The 17,531-nt window shown below is 41.5% G+C and overlaps 4 protein-coding genes and 1 long non-coding RNA gene across 5 annotated transcripts in view; 1 reads left to right on the forward strand and 4 right to left on the reverse strand.

Annotated features, from left to right (window-relative positions):
* Positions 1-47: 47 nt before the first annotated feature.
* LOC126589016 (accelerated cell death 11-like) lies at positions 48-2,664 on the forward strand. The gene is made up of 6 exons (XM_050254192.1): positions 48-199; positions 298-434; positions 528-765; positions 1,100-1,272; positions 1,934-2,079; positions 2,395-2,664. The coding sequence occupies exons 3-6, from the start codon at positions 562-564 to the stop codon at positions 2,511-2,513; spliced, it is 642 nt and encodes a 213-aa protein (XP_050110149.1). The 5' UTR covers positions 48-199; positions 298-434; positions 528-561; the 3' UTR covers positions 2,514-2,664.
* A 4,398-nt stretch (positions 2,665-7,062) lies between these two features.
* Positions 7,063-7,856, reverse strand: LOC126589024 (uncharacterized). The gene is made up of 2 exons (XR_007611685.1): positions 7,739-7,856; positions 7,063-7,570 (listed from the first exon to the last, which is right to left on the reverse strand). It is a non-coding gene; the product is annotated as an uncharacterized LOC126589024 (long non-coding RNA).
* A 4-nt stretch (positions 7,857-7,860) lies between these two features.
* LOC126589018 (uncharacterized) lies at positions 7,861-15,927 on the reverse strand. The gene is made up of 5 exons (XM_050254195.1): positions 15,729-15,927; positions 15,290-15,380; positions 8,516-8,677; positions 8,352-8,416; positions 7,861-7,904 (listed from the first exon to the last, which is right to left on the reverse strand). Exons 1-5 carry the CDS (start codon positions 15,925-15,927, stop codon positions 7,861-7,863), a joined length of 561 nt encoding a protein of 186 aa, XP_050110152.1.
* Positions 10,492-17,531, reverse strand: part of LOC126589019 (protein EARLY FLOWERING 4-like) — a 102,063-nt gene continuing 95,023 nt past the window's right edge. The window contains exon 3 of the mRNA XM_050254196.1: positions 10,492-10,648. The gene's annotated coding sequence lies outside the window, so the exon portion shown is untranslated. The remainder of the gene's footprint in view (positions 10,649-17,531) is intronic.
* On the reverse strand, positions 15,977-16,511 carry LOC126589022 (uncharacterized). Its single transcript, XM_050254206.1, has 2 exons — positions 16,392-16,511; positions 15,977-16,309 (listed from the first exon to the last, which is right to left on the reverse strand). Exons 1-2 carry the CDS (start codon positions 16,476-16,478, stop codon positions 15,977-15,979), a joined length of 420 nt encoding a protein of 139 aa, XP_050110163.1. The 5' UTR covers positions 16,479-16,511.

The following is a 17,531-nucleotide window of genomic DNA, read 5'->3' on the forward strand; positions in this document are numbered from 1 at the left end:
CACAGTGGAAGAGCGCCCACGCGTCAATCATCGTGGATTGCTTCGACTGCTTTTCCTTCCGTTTCCATCCCTTTTGCCTTCCCTCCATCAAATCAGTCCGTACATTCCTGTTACGTTCCTCCGCTTACCTAATTTTTTTGCTACGATTCCGGCGAAGGCCGTGTCGAAGCTGGTCAAAAACGATTCCTCAGTGCATCAGGTAACTTCTATACGGTTTTCCCAAAATTAGCTCGTTTCTAATTCCGATCTGTGTTCTTCAATCATGTCGTGTTCGTCTGTTTTTAATTGTTGGTGCAGGTTCTTGACTATTTTCAAGGTATGTGGCTGTGAGCCCACTCCAGAGGCCGTTTCGACGTTCCGTTGTTAGTGAGGTCGCCACGAAGAAGCCCGACTCTGCTGTGAAGAGAGCTCGGCAGGCCGAAAACAAAACCCGGGTGAAGAGGGTACGTCTCTTTTCGGCAAGCTATTTGGGGTCCAAATTTTGTTTGGTTTTCCAAATTTTCCTATAAAATTAAAGTGTCTGAGAGAGGAGCGGAGACTTGGTGAAAAGAAAGCTATAGAATGGCAAGGGTAGTGAAAAGGAAAGATGAGAGAATTCTGACAAGGCTGGCAGATGAGTTCGAACAACTGGCCGCTCAGCTGAACTCTCCGGCACCGATAACCATGGAAATTGGCAAGTTCACCCAAGCCTGTCGTCTCGTTTCTCCTCTCGTTCGACACTTCGGCGTCGCTTTGAAGTTCGCCGACATAGAGTACTCTGCTGAGGTATTATTCATCTCTTAAACTTGAGAGTTTGATGCTTTTTGGTGAAGGGGAGATTTGGGTTGCAAACTTGTCATTGTCTTCTACATTTGAATCAAATTTCAAAAGTTTGATATAAAATTTGGGTGTTCTTTAGGGTTTGGTGGATTGTGATTGATGAGTGCTTTGATATCAGTTACTCATTTTTAAATACACAATTAAGACATTTTACATATTTCAAAGATGATCTTAATTATTTATATTTTCCTTCTGATTTTGTTCATATATACTTCCCTTTGCTGTGAGTGTTTCTTTGTTTTTTTTTTAATTAAATTTTAATTAATGTGGTGGTTGCCAGGTTAATGGGATTGAAAAGGCAGGAAAGTCAGTTAATACCCTAGAAGATTTGCTTGACCGTGAAATACAACAGAATACCATGAAGGACCAAAGTAGTGCTTCGAGATCCCTCATCAGAGTGAAGCGTTCACTTGAGATGTTTAAGATAATATTCGAGCAAACCATGGCCTCAAGGTTTTACTTATCTCAAACCTAGCCTCGATCTTCTCTGAATTCACTGTTTCATTAACATGTCTAAAATCATTTTCGTTTGCAAATGCAATATCATATTAAGCGTGCTGCTACATCCACTCATATGTTCTATTTTCTCTTATCCACTAATTTATATTTCCGTTCATCGTGAATTTTTTTTTAATATTTAATATTCATCAAGTGCTTTTAAAATAACTGAAAGCACTTCTAAGAAAAGTGTTTTTGGGTTTCAAGAGCACTTAAAGTGCTTTTTACAAGAAGTATCAATTATGTGATTTTTGCATGAAGCACTTCAAGTGTTTTTTCAGAATTCACTTACATTTTTACCAAGGATTGGTTTGAAATTGGTTTGAAAAGTACTCTCATCAAACGCATTTTCAGTTATTTTAAAAGCACTTCCAAACGAGCCCATAAACTCCTCGTGATATCTGTTATACCATGACTTAATTATTCTACTTAAGGCACATAATTATTTATTGACTAATCTTTGAATTAATTATTCACAAAAGAACAAACCCTAAAGCAATGACTGCTATCTCTAATTTTTTTATGTCTCTATCATTTTGCAGCTAGCTGTTATTCTGCTATCACAGATTCACAGTTACTTATAACTTGAATGTTTTTAATTTTCTTACTTTGGCAGCGGAAATTCAATCATGGATCCGGTTAACACAGCATATAAACAAGTTTTTTACCCCTACCACGGGTGGGCTACCAGAAAGGCTGTTGCGGGTGCACTGTACACCCTTCCTACAAAGTCACTGTTCTTGACGAGGCTAAAATTAGATGGTAAGACTCTTCTAGTATGTAACTCATCATTGTCATATTATCTGCGCTTCCAAACCAGGCTTCTAGCAGACTAGCTCATATCTAGTGACATTAAGCTAGAGATTTGGGATTGATCGGTTTGACTGCTCATGGTAGCGGTAGCTACCGTGGCCGGTTGCAGGTTCTTTTTTTCATATCCAATATAGGGAAGAAGAAAAAGAAAAAAAATCTTACGTGCAGATATTGAGCATGTATAATTAACATGAATTTTCTATGAATGCTATATGTACATGGGTATTTTGGTTACACAATTTGTTTGGTATTCTATTTTATCAGAGGCATCGGCTTTTGTTCTGATGCAAAGGACAGTTATTGCATTGGCTCCTCTGATACACTACATCGACAACTTATTCCATTCAAGGGAGTCAGCTCAAGAGCTGCTACGCTTGATTTGATCGATTTCCGTCTTTCGCACGTACGCATGCATTTTTACAAATATGCTTTGATTTCCGTGTTTCATATGTATAGTATGATTGAATATCAGCGTGAACCTTATAAGGATTGTTATTCTATTTGGTTATAGTTATGATACTTTTCCTTTTTCCATTGCCTGCCATTCTATACTTCATGTACTGTTGGTCAACTTTTTTGAACTAGAAGGTCTGGAGAGTTCGAAGCGTGGTAAGAACTCAAAAATGCGCCACTAGTTTTTCCTAAAAAAAAGAGTTTTTAGTGTACGGTTGGTGACGAAATTTTGTAAATTAAATTGTTTGTTTTACGAATAAGAAACAAATACGTTAATCGACACTTAATAATTCAATCATCTACAACAATATCATTTTGTTTGTAAATTTGGTTTTAAAAAATTGGTCTCCCTACCAGTACTCGTAATTAAATTACGCATTTTTTTGTTTTTTGCGTTTAATACACGAAAGTTTCACACCAATTTTAGTGATAGCTGATTCACGTATCCTATGTGTATTTTAAATATACTATTGAAAAGATAAATATTTCACACTTTCTATGTTTGGAGCGATTTTCAAACAGGTCATGAATTCTCAATTTTCTTTCCTTGTTCCCCTAGAGTTTCAAAATAGTGTCTGTTTATACCATACGTAGGCCTTCGTATTTAGATCTCGTATAAATACTCGGGGGACTTAAATGTAATTATGTAATAAAGGAAAAGGCAAATATGTAATAAGTGATGAGCCCTTATTCTATAAAAGGATTCCTCACCGTCACAATTAGGGGGAGCCTCACTCTCACCCTCAGAGGCCAATTCTTAGGCTGGACTCTCACCCTCTCAGAGCCTCACTCTCATTACAGAGGCTCTCTCTCTCCCTCACAATCCTCTCAGAAATACTTGGACGTAGCCCAAACCTTGGGGTGAACCACGATACATCTTGTGTCATTTACTTTCTTGCAGATTCACGGTTGGATTTAAGTTGTTCCAAGACCTCCGGTTTTATGCATCAACATTTGGCGCCGTCTGTGGGAATCGACACGAAAAGCTATGTCGGTTATCTCTCAATTTTTCACCTCCGCTGTGAATCTGCAGAAACCCAAGAACCAACAACCCAACACCCACACTCAGAGACACACCCATTCAATCTACAGAGAGGAAGAAACAAAACATGGGTTCTCCTGCAATGTTTGTGCAACTCTCGGTCCTTCTACTGAGCTGCTTCACTGTCTTCGGTAATGTAATTACCATTTTACCTGCCATTCCTCCACACCACAGCGTTCACTATTCCCACACCACAACGTTCACTACCATCCCACGTCAGCAAGTAGCAGAAGTAACTTCCGCGTCAACAAGTAGCAGAAGTAGAAAAACTCTCCTATCTTCGTTTGTGATCAACAACGACAAATTCAGTTTAGACATTGTTGAAGATGATGACGCGGCTGACCAAAAACAACAAGTGGGGAATGCCAATGCGAATGAGACCCTTCTTTACTCCTTCAGTCTTTTGCCTCTGCTGCTCCTGGCTGCTCTTCCTGGAGGTATACCTATAATCTTAACTCTCAAAATTTTCAGCCTGCCTCGTATTCAGGGCCTCTACATATGCTGACACACTCACAGAAGCCTCGAGATCGAAGACGACGGTGGTGAGGCGTGAAAGAAGGCAGCTGGTTAGAGCGAGGAGTCACTTAAACCCCGCAACCATGGCGTCCCCGACCAGGAGACAAGAAAAGAAGTTCTCGCTTTCCGGTGAAACAAGTCCAGTAAGAGAGACCGATCGCTTATTAATATGCTCTTTCAAACAATCTCTGAGTAAATAATTTCAGTATATGGCTTATACCGCTGCGGCGTTGTTGATTGTTCACGGCGGCGACGGCAGTCTTATTGGCTGGGTTACCGGGAGCAAAATCAGAGTACATAGCTTTAACACGACGGCGAGAATTGTCCCCAGAAGAATCAATGTTCATTTAGTTCTTCACTTTCACGACGAAGTCGGGTGGCTTAAGACCGTTGACCAGTACTTCGTAGGCGCCAACAACTCAATTCGCGGCGCTTGCGTCCAGAACGTCCTCGACGCTGTAATTTCGGCCTTGCTGAAGAAGAAGAATCAGAAGTTCATCTATGTCGAGATTGCATTCTTTCAGAGATGGTGGAGACAGCAAAGCCCGACCTTGAAGGCTAAAGTCAATGAGTTGGTCAGCTCGAGTTCATAAATGGAGGAATGTGGATGCACAACGAGGCCACCCCGCATTACATGGACTTGATTGATCAAACAATTTTAGGCCATCAATTTATTTTGAAAGAATTTGGTCAGGTTCCTCGAATCGGTTGGCAAATTGACCCTCTTAGCCACTCTGTTGTTCAAGCTTACCTACTTGGTGCTGAGTTAGGATTATGTTCTGTGCATCAACTTTTGGGTCGGAGATAATTTCAGAAAGCAAAAAGAGAAAAAACAGAAAGCATGGCTACCCACTAATGCACAGTAGCCCAAACTCCAAGTTGATTAAGGGAATCAACTTGGCACGATGACAGCGCAGAAGATGCCCACCAACTTTCATCATACATGTTCCTACTCTTCACAGACGACACCATGATGTTAAAGAAAAAGCAAAAGCAGAAAGCAAAAGAAGATAAAAAGAAGCAGACATAATTGCGGTGGTGATGGCATGCAGATAAGGGAATTATAGGAGTAACCCATTAAGCATGAAGGTCGGATTTATTTTCGAATGATATAACCCCATCAGAGGGTAGTAAAAAAACAAACTAAAGGCCCAAAATAGTGGGCTAGAATGTTATATGGAGGGCGAAGACCCATATGCCCAAGAGAGTCAGGCCCTCTATTATCACCAACTAGGTGATCAAAAGTACGTCCAGTACTACAAAAAATTATTCGGCAGTCTGCCGCTATTACCACTAACCAGGTGATCAAAAGTACGCCCAGTGCTTCAAATTATACATGAGCATTACTCATATCAATCATACATAAACATTCATGAGCATTACTCATATCAATCATACATAAACATTCATGAGCATCACTCATGTCAACATCTATAAGCATCACTCATGTCAATCAACATAAACATTCATGAGCATCACTTATGTCAATCAGCTTCAAAAGCTTCATTTACAGAGCTCTAGCTACAAAAGCTTCATTTACAAAAGCTCTAGCTTTAAAAACTTCATTTACAAAAGCTCCAGCTTCAAAGCTTCACTACTAAGCTTCACCTACAAAGCTTCAATGCAGGGTATATAAATACCGCCTCCGAACAACCGCCACTTCGGCCCATACATGGATTCAATTTGAAGTCTCCAGCCAACAGACTCTATTGACTGAAGACTTGGGGGACTACACTATGTACCATATATTGGGCCTCAACTGGGCCTCATGAAAAATACTTGGGGGACTTAGCCCATTATTTATGTACTGAGGAGCTAGCACTTATTCTATAAAAGGGACTCCCTCACTTTCATTAGAGAGCACCCATTATTCATGTACTGAGGAGCGAGCCCTTATTTTATAAAAGGGACTCCTTCACCTTCATTAGAGAGCATCGCTGCCAGCTGAGCAACCGCCTCGCCGCGAGCATCACTCCTAACCCATTATTCATGTACTGAGGAGCGAGCCCTTATTTCATAAAAGGGACTCTCTCACTTTCATTAGAGAGCATCGCCGCGAGCATCACTCTTAACACATCACTTATGTATTGAGGAGCGAGCCCTTATTCTATAAAAGGGACTACCCCACCTTCAACGCCACAAGCCGAATCAACCAAGGCAACATAAGCCATAAACAGAGCAGCCTTGCAACATATGCTACTTGAGCATCATTTCTCTTTGAGCACCGCCCATATCAAGTATCAGTTCAAGACGATATCTAGTTACTTTGGCCCACACATGGACTGAATTTCAAGTCTCCAGCCAAAAGACTCTCTTGATTGAAGATTTGTGGGACTACTGTTTATACCATACTTAGGACCTCCGTATTTAGATCTCGTATAAATACTCGGGGGACTTAAATGTAATTATGTAATAAATGAATGGGCAAATATGTAATAAGTGAGGAGCCCTTATTCTATAAAAGGACCTTTCACCCTCACAATTAAGGGGAGTCTCACTCTCACCCTCTCAGAGCCTCACTCTCATTACAGAGGCTCTCTCTCTCTCCCTCACAATCCTCTTAGAAATACAATAATTAGTGTGGACGTAGCCCAAACCTTAGGGTGAACCACGATACATCTTGTATCATTTACTTTCTTGTAGATTCACGGTTGGATTTACGTTGTTCCAAGACCTCCGATTTTGTGCATCAACAGTGTCAATTTACACTTTTTGTCTAATGAATTATTTGAATTTTTATTACATTAATGACAATGACATGTAAGCTTCATTTGCACGCATTGATTTAAAAAGTTGTATATTTAGATGTTCAAATATTCAAAAGGTGTAAATTAATATAATTTCAAAATCTCAGGATGTAATGTGAGAAAATTAAAACCTTTACTGTCTATTTTAAAGTCAAAACTTGCAATGTGAAAAAATTAAGACCCCAATAAAAATTTAATTTTTATTGTTCTCTGCCAAGTGGTGTGTGTCAATGAGCAATGCTAGATTTCTCTACAGGGGCAAGAAAACCTTACTTCAGGAGCCATCTAAGACTACACCATCAACTACAAAACTAAAAGAATTATGATTATTACACTACGACAGCATACATCCTAGTTTAATCGTCTCCGTTCCTTCGGATTCATGTCCTCCACAGCGTCCATCGTTTCTTGTTTTCGCCGCTTCCATCTCTTGATGAGACTACTATCAGCCGACTGGAGAGTACAGGGGGGGCTAGGAGAAGGGTACACGGTAGACTTTTTAAGACATTCCCTCTGTATCGGGTCAGCAAGACAAAGCAGGGATTCTGGCAGAAGCTGGAATGTCTGGCTTGAAGTCCAGCAGCTTTGAGTACTCCGTTATGAGGTGAAACATGTAATCATAGACCCGATCCATGCTTAAGCTTTCCATGAAATCCTGCCCTCTTTGTCCCATTGCCTTAGCCTGTTCAGCCGTTGGAGAATATTGTAGCCTTGATTATGTTGTTCTTTCATATGAAGATATAAACTTAAAGGGAAAGCCGGGGGAAAACTGAATTGTACATTACTGATGCGAAATATAACAACGAGAACAAGAACATAATATAGAATACTACTAACAGTTGAAAGATACCTCAGATTGGTGTCCAAGAGCCCAGTCAACAGCAGACTTTATGGACGGGCATATAGCGTTAGGGGAGATGGGCCAATAATTAATCTTAGGAATGAGACCGCGGCTTAAGAAATCCTCATATTTCAAGCTGACCGACCAAGCATAGCCTTCTGCATAGATTTTGTACCTACAAAAGGTGGAAAAGATTTCTGAGCTGCAGGATCAAATCCACATGCCAATTAGATAATAAGACGCCAACGGAGTACAACTATACATAACAGCTACTCATCAACCGAGGAGAAAGAGGAGAAGGAAACATTTTGCGAATCATTGGAACGGTAAAGGTCCACTAGATAAAAAGAAAACACGCAAAAGAGAATGTCAAGTCCTCCTTGAAAGTTAAAGGTTGCCCAGGTTTCAGAACTTCAAAACTATAAACTGCAAACTGCATCATTTTCATAGATGCGGAAAATTGAACTAGATAGACAAAAGCAAAAGGACTACAAAGCAGAGTCAACATATCAACTGAGGGACAAGATCTTAGGCCAATAAGTAATAAATGATCAAGCCACATCTTCCCTTGGACTATATATTGAATATGATGATAGGCCATCACTTTTAGAACTTTACTTACTGATGATTACACTGCTTAGAGAGTTTGGACTGCTCATAACCAGCTCTTGCTTCCGCTTCCCAATCCTATGATGTATATTAGAAAAACAATGTCAGGTCTGGTCTTAGGCCTATCACTTCAACAGTTCAAGTTAAAGAGAGATCAACATGCAGTTTTAAGTCAACCTGACGCATAACCTGCGCACTCCACATCTTCGTGTCGTTGCAGTTAAGTAACTCTGTACGAACGGGGGAACTAACATCTGGGTTTCCTTTCCAATATGCAAAAGGCTCCTTCTTTTTCCAACTTCTTTCCTGAGAACCCCACTTTTTTTTTTTTTAAAAACCGAAGATAGAAGATTGAGTTCGAAGGAGAAATTTTGGGAAGACCTTGGAGACTTGGTGCAAGGAATTGCTCAGACGGAGAAGTTATTTATAGGATGAGATTTAAATAGACACGTGGGCAGGGAGACAGGCAACTATGGAGGTTTTCATGGTGGCCATGGTTTTGGGGAGAGAAACGAGGATGGAGAAGCTATCTTGGATTTTGCAATGGCATATGATCTCTTCTTAGCCAACACCTTCTTTAAGAAGAGAGAAGAACATGTGATCACCTACAAGAGTGGGTCGTCAAAAACACAAATAGATTTTCTTCTAATGAGGAAAGGGGATCGTATAACTTGTAATGATTGCAAAGTTATACCAGGAGAGAGCGTGGCTCATCAACATCGCTTGTTGGTGATGGATGTACATATCAAAAGAGTGAGAAAAAAGAACAAGACTTGGAAGTGCCCAAGGACTAGATGGTGGAATCTAAAAGAAGAAAAACAAGTCATTTTCAAAGAGAAAGTAATCACCCAGTGTGTGTGGGATAGAGAGGGGGAAGCTAGCCAAATGTGGGATTCCATGGCTAGTTGTATCCGAAAAGTAGCAAAAGAGGTATTAGGAGAGTCCAAGGGCTTTGCCCCACACCAAAAGGAATCTTGGTGGTGGAATGAGGAGGTACAAACAAAGGTGAAGGCTAAGAAGGAATGTTGTAAAACCTTATACAAGGATAGGACCGATGAAAATGGTGAAAGGTATAGAAAAGCGAAGCAAGAGGCGAAGAAAGCTGTGAGAGAATCTAAGTTAGCGGCTTATGACGATATGTATAAGCGACTAGATACCAAAGAAGGAGAGTTGGATATCTATAAACTAGCTAGAGCAAGGGAAAAGAAGACAAGGGACCTAAACCAAGTGAGGTGCATCAAGGATGAGGATGGAAAGGTTCTTGCTACAGAGAACGCGGTTAAAGACAGATGGAGAGGTTATTTTCATAATCTTTTCAATGAATGACATGAAAGGAGTGCTTCTTTAGGGGAGTTGAGTAACTCAGAAGAGTGTAGAAACTACTATTTTTATCGTCGAATCCGAAAGGAAGAAATGGTTGTAGCTTTGAAGAAGATGAAGCATAGAAAAGCAGTAGGCCCAGACAATATACCAATCGAAGTGTGGAAAGTTTTGGGAGAGACAGGTATAACATGGCTCATTGACCTTTTCAATAGGATTTTGAAAACGAAGAAGATGCCAAATGAGTGGCGAACGAGCACTTTGGTGCCTATCTACAAGAATAAGGGCGACGTACAAAATTGCATGAACTATAGGGGTATTAAGCTAATGAGTCATACAATGAAGCTCTGGGAGAGAGTCATTGAGCATAGATTGAGGCAAGAGACACGGGTTTCGGACAACCAATTCGGGTTCATGCCAGGGCGCTCAACCATGGAGGCAATCTATCTCTTACGAAGATTGATGGAAAGATATAGAGATGGGAAAAAGGATTTACACATGGTCTTTATAGATTTGGAAAAAGCGTATGATAGGGTCCCAAGAGACATTCTTTGGAGGATTTTAGAGAAGAAATGAGTACGAGTAGCATATATCCAAGCTATAAAGGATATGCATGAAGGAGCAAAGACTGCCGTAAGAACTCATGAAGGACAAACCGAAAGCTTTCCCATAACTGTAGGATTACATCAAGGCTCATCCTTAAGTCCTTACCTTTTTACATTGGTAATGGATGAGTTAACAGGACATATTCAAGATGATATTCCTTGGTGTATGCTTTTTGCAGACGATATAATGTTGATAGATGAAACTCAGGAAGGGGTAAATGCAAAGCTTAACCTTTGGAGAGAAGTGTTGGAATCTAAAGGTCTTCGTCTAAGCCGATCAAAGACAGAATATATGGAGTGCAAGTTCAGTGCAAATGGAGGCCAAAACGAGTTAGGGGTGAGGATCGGAGATCAAGAAATACCAAAGAGCGACCGTTTTCGTTACCTAGGATCTATCTTGCAAAAGAACGGAGAATTAGATGGAGATCTCAACCATAGAATACAAGTTGGATGGATGAAGTGGAAGAGTGCATCCGGCGTGTTGTGTGACCGCCGTATGCCACTGAAGCTCAAGGAAAAATTTTATAAGACGGCAATAAGGCCGGCGATGCTGTATGGCACAGAATGTTAGGCGGTGAAGCATCAACACGTACACAAAATGGGTGTAGCGGAGATGAGGATGCTTCGTTGGATGTGTGGGCACACAAGAAAGGATAAGATTAGGAATGAGGATATCCGGGGCAAAGTAGGAGTAGCCGAAATTGAAGGAAAGATGAGAGAAAATCGGTTACGGTGGTTTGGACATGTGCAAAGAAGGCATACTGACGCTCCGATTAGAAGATGCGACTATGAGACAGAGGTTCAGGGCCGAAGGGGTAGATGAAGACCTAGGAAAACTTTGGAAGAGACTCTAAGAAAAGACTTAGAGTACTTGGATCTAACGGATGACATGACACAGGACCGAGCACAATGGCGTTCAAAGATTCATATAGCTGATCCCACTCAGTGACTTGGATTTTCCAAGTCTCCAACCGAGAAGTTTTCCTCACTCGGGAAATTAAGGGAATACTACCTCAACCTACATGCTCCACTCACAAAGCTTCAACATACAAGCTTCAACAAAAGAAAATTCAAAGAACTTAGCGAAGAAGGCTTTGGTGTATTTAACACAATACGTTGAAATGAAGGAAAGCTATTTATTGATATCCCCGATAAGTTACAAATATGTACATATACATGAGTCAAAATAAACAAACAAGAGGGAGCCTTCACAAAGGTTGCTTAGGAGAAGTCTCAGCAGTCGGTAGAGCCCCAGAAAGAGCAGGCACTGGAGGGGGATCATTTGGAGCCTCAGTACTGGACAGAACCCTAGAAGGAGGAGGCAGCAAAGGTTGATCATTTGGAGCTTCATTACGTGGTACAGCCCTAGAAGACGAAGGCAATAAATGCCTTTGGAACAAACCCACAAATCTCTGATGATCAAGTAAAACCTGACCATCAGATTCCTTCATCTGGTCAAGCTTCCTCTTCATGTTTGTAGCAGCTTCCTCTTCATGTTTGTAGCATAGTCATGAGCGAGCCGGTGCAACTGTTTATTCTCATGCTTGAGCCCTCTAATCTCCTGTTTGAGACTCATCACTTCAGCCGCCAATGATTCAACTTGGCGGGTTCGAGCAAATAGGCGTTGGGCCATGTTAGACACAGAACCTGCACACTAAACACTGAGAGCCAGAGAATCCTTAACAGCCAACTCATCAGACCGTTTGGAAAGTAGTCTGTTATCTTTGGGAGTGAGAAGGTTCCTGGCCACTACCGCAGCGGTCATATCATTCTTCATCATGGAATCCCCAACGGTAAGAGGACCAGTAGGGGAGACGAAGGATGGGCGCCATATGTTGTCTGGAGAAGGCGTGGCTGCCTCTTCAACAAGGTTCAAGTCAAAACGACGGTCAGAGGGGCCAGACATTTTCAAAGGTGTTGAAGAGAGAAGAGGTCAGACAAATCAAGATCTTAGAAGTGCAAGAATGGAGCTTCTACTGGTGGAGATTCAAGTGTGCTTTGGAACTTAATGCCAGCCTCTATAAAAATCTGCACTCGATGGAGCTTCAAAAATCGAAGAGGCGTTTGCTTTCTCAAAAGCTGGGCTGTTCAGAGACCACGAGACGTTTGCTTTCTCAAATGTTGGGCTACTCAAAGACCACGAAGGCCGATCTCAGAAATCGAAGAGGCGCTTGCTTTCTCAAAAACTGGGTTGCTCAGAGACCACAAGGGCCGATCTCAGAAATCGAAGAGGCACCTACTTTTCCAGCCTTGTCAGCACCTGTCACACGCACACTCAGCTTTGCGGAAATTATGGGCATTATGTCGAAGATTTCTGATGAAGTAGAAAGCACTTGAATCTTACTGTTCAATCACCCACTACCCACACGCAACATTAGCTCATGGGTACCACAGATAACTTTGCCAAAGTTCTCTGACAAAGTTGAGACACGTGAAGCTTGCATCTCCCACTACATCGCTCTGACCAAGAAGGATAAAAGAATAGCAAAGAAACAGCACTAACAAAGTTTAGACACATAAATTTTGAAGGTCTAGCTACCATATTATTACCCACAAGGGTAAAGGAACAGTACCACTGCTGGATAATTGGAAAGTCCTTGTGTGTCAACCTCTGTGCTTCGTGGCAAGGTAGACTAGCAAACATGCCCAACCTTTTCTCACATTCGAGAAAACACTCCCAACAAGATTGCTTGCTCCAAAATCGAAGAGGCACCGCCCTCCGAATCTCGAGAGCCAGACTCCCAACATGATTATTTTCTCAAAAATCGAAGAGACACCGCTCTCCGAATCTCCAGAGCCAGACCCCTAGCAGGATTGCTTTCTCAAAAATCGAAAAGGCATCGTTCTCCGAATCTCGAGAGCCAGATCTCCGACAGGATTGCTTGTTCGAAAACCGAAGAGGCACCACTTTCCCAACTTCAAGAGCCGGATCTCCTTGGATAAAGCTTGTCTGTAATCTTCACACGCAACATCAGCTTTCCAGATACCACATACCACTTTTTCAAAGTGCTCTGACAGAGTTAAAACATGTGAAGCTGGCAGCTCCCACTACCGTGCTATGACCAAGCAGGGTAAAGGAATAGCATTACTACTTGTTGTTAGGGAGACTCCTGTATATGTCGACCTCCATCCCCAACGGACAGGCAGACCTGCAAAAATGCTCAACCATTCCTCATATCTGAGAAGGCACTCCCAAAGAAGCCTTTCGAAATATTCAGCTTTCTTTCCCCCCGATAATACCTTTGCAAACAAGCTATACTAGAGCAAGAATATCTCATATCATCAGGGTTAAAAGCAAGAATATCCCATATCATGCTTTTTCCCTGTCTTTTCCTTTGGCCTTGTTCTTACCTGCAAGACAAGGAGAAAGAGAGCAATCAGTCAACACTTGGAATCAAGCTTCCAGTTAGGAACTGACTGCCTGGAACCCCTTACTTGATTACTTACCTGGCATTGCTCTCGAGTACTCATCTTCAACATCTTATGGTTCCAGGGAAGATACCGCATCTGCCTGAGGAACAGATAGGGCAAGTGAGAAGGATACAAGGAAGCATGTGGAGACAAGCGTAACAGCACACGTGCCGATACATCCACTACTCTGTCAAAAGCAAAAGTATCCCATATCAGCAGGGTCGAATGTACTATAGATTTGATGAACTTGTTTTGACCCTCAAATTCTTCAGTCGGCCTTATACTCTGGAGGAAACCAGAAAACCCTCCAGCCCAGTTCAAGAATAAGCCTGTGGAAAGTTACTTCTTCAAAAGCAAAAGTATCCCATATCATCTCTTTTCATTTTTCTTCTGTTTATCCTTCATGCTGCCTGCAAGATAGGGAGAATGTGAACAATCAGCCGGAACTCGAAATCAAAGTTCTGATCTGGGACTGATTGCTTGGAGCTCTGATTGCTTACCTTGTTTGTCACCTCTTTCAGCAGATCCCCTAGCTCGGCGACTTGGGGGACTCCTACTACATGGTTTGTATCGCGCTTGACCAAGCCTGAAACTACAAGTAAGCTTCAAGTGAAATTGATACATTACCTTGTGCATCTCCACCAGTTAAAGATACCACCCCTGGATGGAGGAAGAGTACTTCCAGAGAAGATGCCACATCTACCTACGAGACAGATAAGGCAAGTCAAGACGATACCACACTCCGGTACTTAGAAGTTTCGTGATTACGAGATCATTCTCCCACAATATTTCCTAATGTCATTTGTACTAAATCATTCACTTGTACTTACTAAAGGAGAGCTTGAACCTATGTACTTGTGTAAACCCTTCACAATTAATGAGAACTCCTCTATTCCGTGGACGTAGCCAATATGGGTGAACCACGTACATCTGGTGTTTGCTTTCCTATCTCTATCCATTTATATACTTATCCACACTAATGACCGGAGCAATCTAGCGAAGATCACAAAAAGCGACCGTTTTCGCTACCTAGGATCTATCTTGCAAGAGAACGGAGAATTAGATGGAGATCTCAACCATAGAATACAAGCTGGATGGATGAAGTGTAAGAGTGCATCCGGCATGTTGTGTGACCGTCGTAGGCCACTGAAGCTCAAGGGAAAATTTTATAGGACGGCAATAGGCCAGCGATGTTGTATGGCACAGAATGTTGGGCGGTGAAGCATCAACACGTACACAAAATGGGTGTAGCAGAGATAAGGATGCTTCGTGGTATGTGTGGGCACACGAGAAAGGATAAGATTGAGAATGAGGATATCCGAGGTAAAGTAGGAGTAGCCGAAATTGAAGGAAAGATGAGAGAAAATCGGTTACGGTGGTTTGGACATGTGCAAAGAAGGCGTACTGACGCTCCGGTTCGAAGATGTGACTACGGGACAGAGGTTCGGGGCCGAAGGGGTAGAGGAAGACCTAGGAAAACTTTGGAATAGACCCTAAGAAAAGACTTAGAGTACTTGGATCTAATGGAGGACATGACACAAAACCGAGCGTAATGGCGTTCTAGGAGTCATATAGCCGACCCCACTTAGTGGGAAAAGGCTTTGTTGTTGTTGTTGAAGATAGAAGATTGAGAACCCCACTTGATTTCTCAGAACTGCTCTTCCCAGGGATGAATGTTAAGCTCTGGCCTGTGCAGTAATCATAAACTAAAAAGACAATCAGCACGAATAAAACCATAACCACGCATTTGACGCCAAAATAAATGAAGCACTTTCATGTCATACAAATCAGTAAAAGGTTAGCACACAATGTCAATCTTGTTAAATTAAATCCGCCTAATAACCACCATGTAATTGATGCAAGCTTACAAGCATTGAGTAATTTATTTACTTTTTAGAAATTTTTACAGCAATTCAATAAATTCAGGTTCTTTCCCATTGAATCATTGACAATGCAATCGCAAACACGAAAAATTATCTGAAAAAAAACTAGAAACTTGGAAAATTTAACAATTAATGTGAATCAGAAGACAATCAAAGAATGATGATTCTTACCAACCCTAGAAGGACCAATCAGGAAATGGGATATCAAAGTGATCACCGTCCGTGCAGTACCGGAAAACCGGCAAAGGCATCGATTGGTGCTCGGCCGGTTGATGATGGGCTTATCCATACAATCAAACATGATATCCACATCCGGAACTCGACCCGGATACCTGGCAAGGAGCTGCAGAAAACCCCAAATGGTGAACATGGCGCGGCTCTGCACGCAAGCCCAGTACAAATCCACATAAAGCCTCCCGTCAACAATCACCAAGCAGGAACGCCGCGTATTGCTTGGCGATCTCTAAATAAGCGGCGGAGATCCGGGTCCGGGCCCAGGGCTCCAGATCGTGGTGGATCCAACGGAAGAACTCGGGGCATTTCGGGGCTTTCCCCCGGGACGACGGAGGACGGCGTCTTTCAGGGACTTCGTTGCTTTTGTAGCGGCATGCGAGGTAGGAGCAGTGGATGAGCTTGTACGCTCGGTCGTGGAGGGTCTCGTCGGTGAAGGTTTTTGGCGGGAAGAAGTGCCATGGCGTCGGCTCGAGGTTGTGGACGGCCAGTGTCTTGGTCTGAGTGGCGAAGTCGTTCACCTGTTCGACGAAATGCCCCAATGAAATATTTTTCATATACCAAAAAATTAAAAAACGGGAAAAACGACACTGCGTTTTAGACCTTGTAGATAACGAAGCCGAGAGAGAGAAGGGAGAGGGCGATGACGGATGGGAGGATGTGAGAGGGCCCGGCGGATCTCGGAGCCATGATCCGATGCGGCGGCAGTGGTGCTGCTGCATTGTGTCTAGGGGTGGATTTTTTTGCCAAATTGCCGTGCCAACCGAATTGCCAACCGTGCTATACCGATTTTGTGCCAAATTTTTTGTACCAATCGGTAATGGTACGGTATTGTACCGTACCGAAATTTCATGGTACGGTATTGGTAATGGATACCATTACCACGGTATTACCGTACCAAATCGAAAATACAATATAATTTATAATTTATAATTTATATAATACATAATTATATAACACATATTTATAATATTCCAATAATTTGAAAATAAAACCCTACTTATATTAACGTTGTTGTTGGTGACTTTGATCCCTTAAAATTGTGGAAATCAAACATAAAAGAGTTCTTAATTCTTTCACAAATAGCCAAAATATCTTTGTAACCCTCACTTCTACTGTTGCTAGTGAAAATGCATTTAGTATAGGGAGGAGGGTTGTGAACCCTTTTAGGGTATTCTTGACTCCTAAAATAATTGAGGCACTAGTGTGTACTAGTGGTTGGCTTAGGGCAGGTGAAGTAAGTTCTACAAGGACCAACGGAAGATATGCTTCAATTTTACAAGGAAATAGAAGAAGAGAAAACAAGAAAGATATGCTTTAATTTTTTTAGTAAATTTGTTATTAAATGGTTTTCAACTTTAATTCTTCTTGCTACTAATTAATATGTTTTCTTTGTTTGTAATGTAAGCTTGATACAAACTTAATCTTCTACAAGTTCAATGCCTCCTCCAAAAGCTTCGACATCTCAAGCTTGAATAACTGATCAATGAATTCTCCTTCTTGAAGTTTACTTCCAATTTTCATTTGGTTTGAAACTTTAATTTCTATTTGGATTGTTAACTTCTATTTGTTTTGGTTCGTAACTTCTATTTGGATTGTAAGCTTAATTTTCATGATGAATCTTGATGCTTCATTTGAATTATTATGTGTGTGAATTGTGAATGATGAATAATAGATGAATTTAATCTATAATGTATGAGATAAAGGTACAAAAAAAAAAGTTTTGCCCTTGAATTGGGTTAA

The sequence above is a fragment of the Malus sylvestris genome, chromosome 11 (assembly GCF_916048215.2).
Source record: "Malus sylvestris chromosome 11, drMalSylv7.2, whole genome shotgun sequence".
NCBI lineage: Eukaryota > Viridiplantae > Streptophyta > Magnoliopsida > Rosales > Rosaceae > Malus > Malus sylvestris.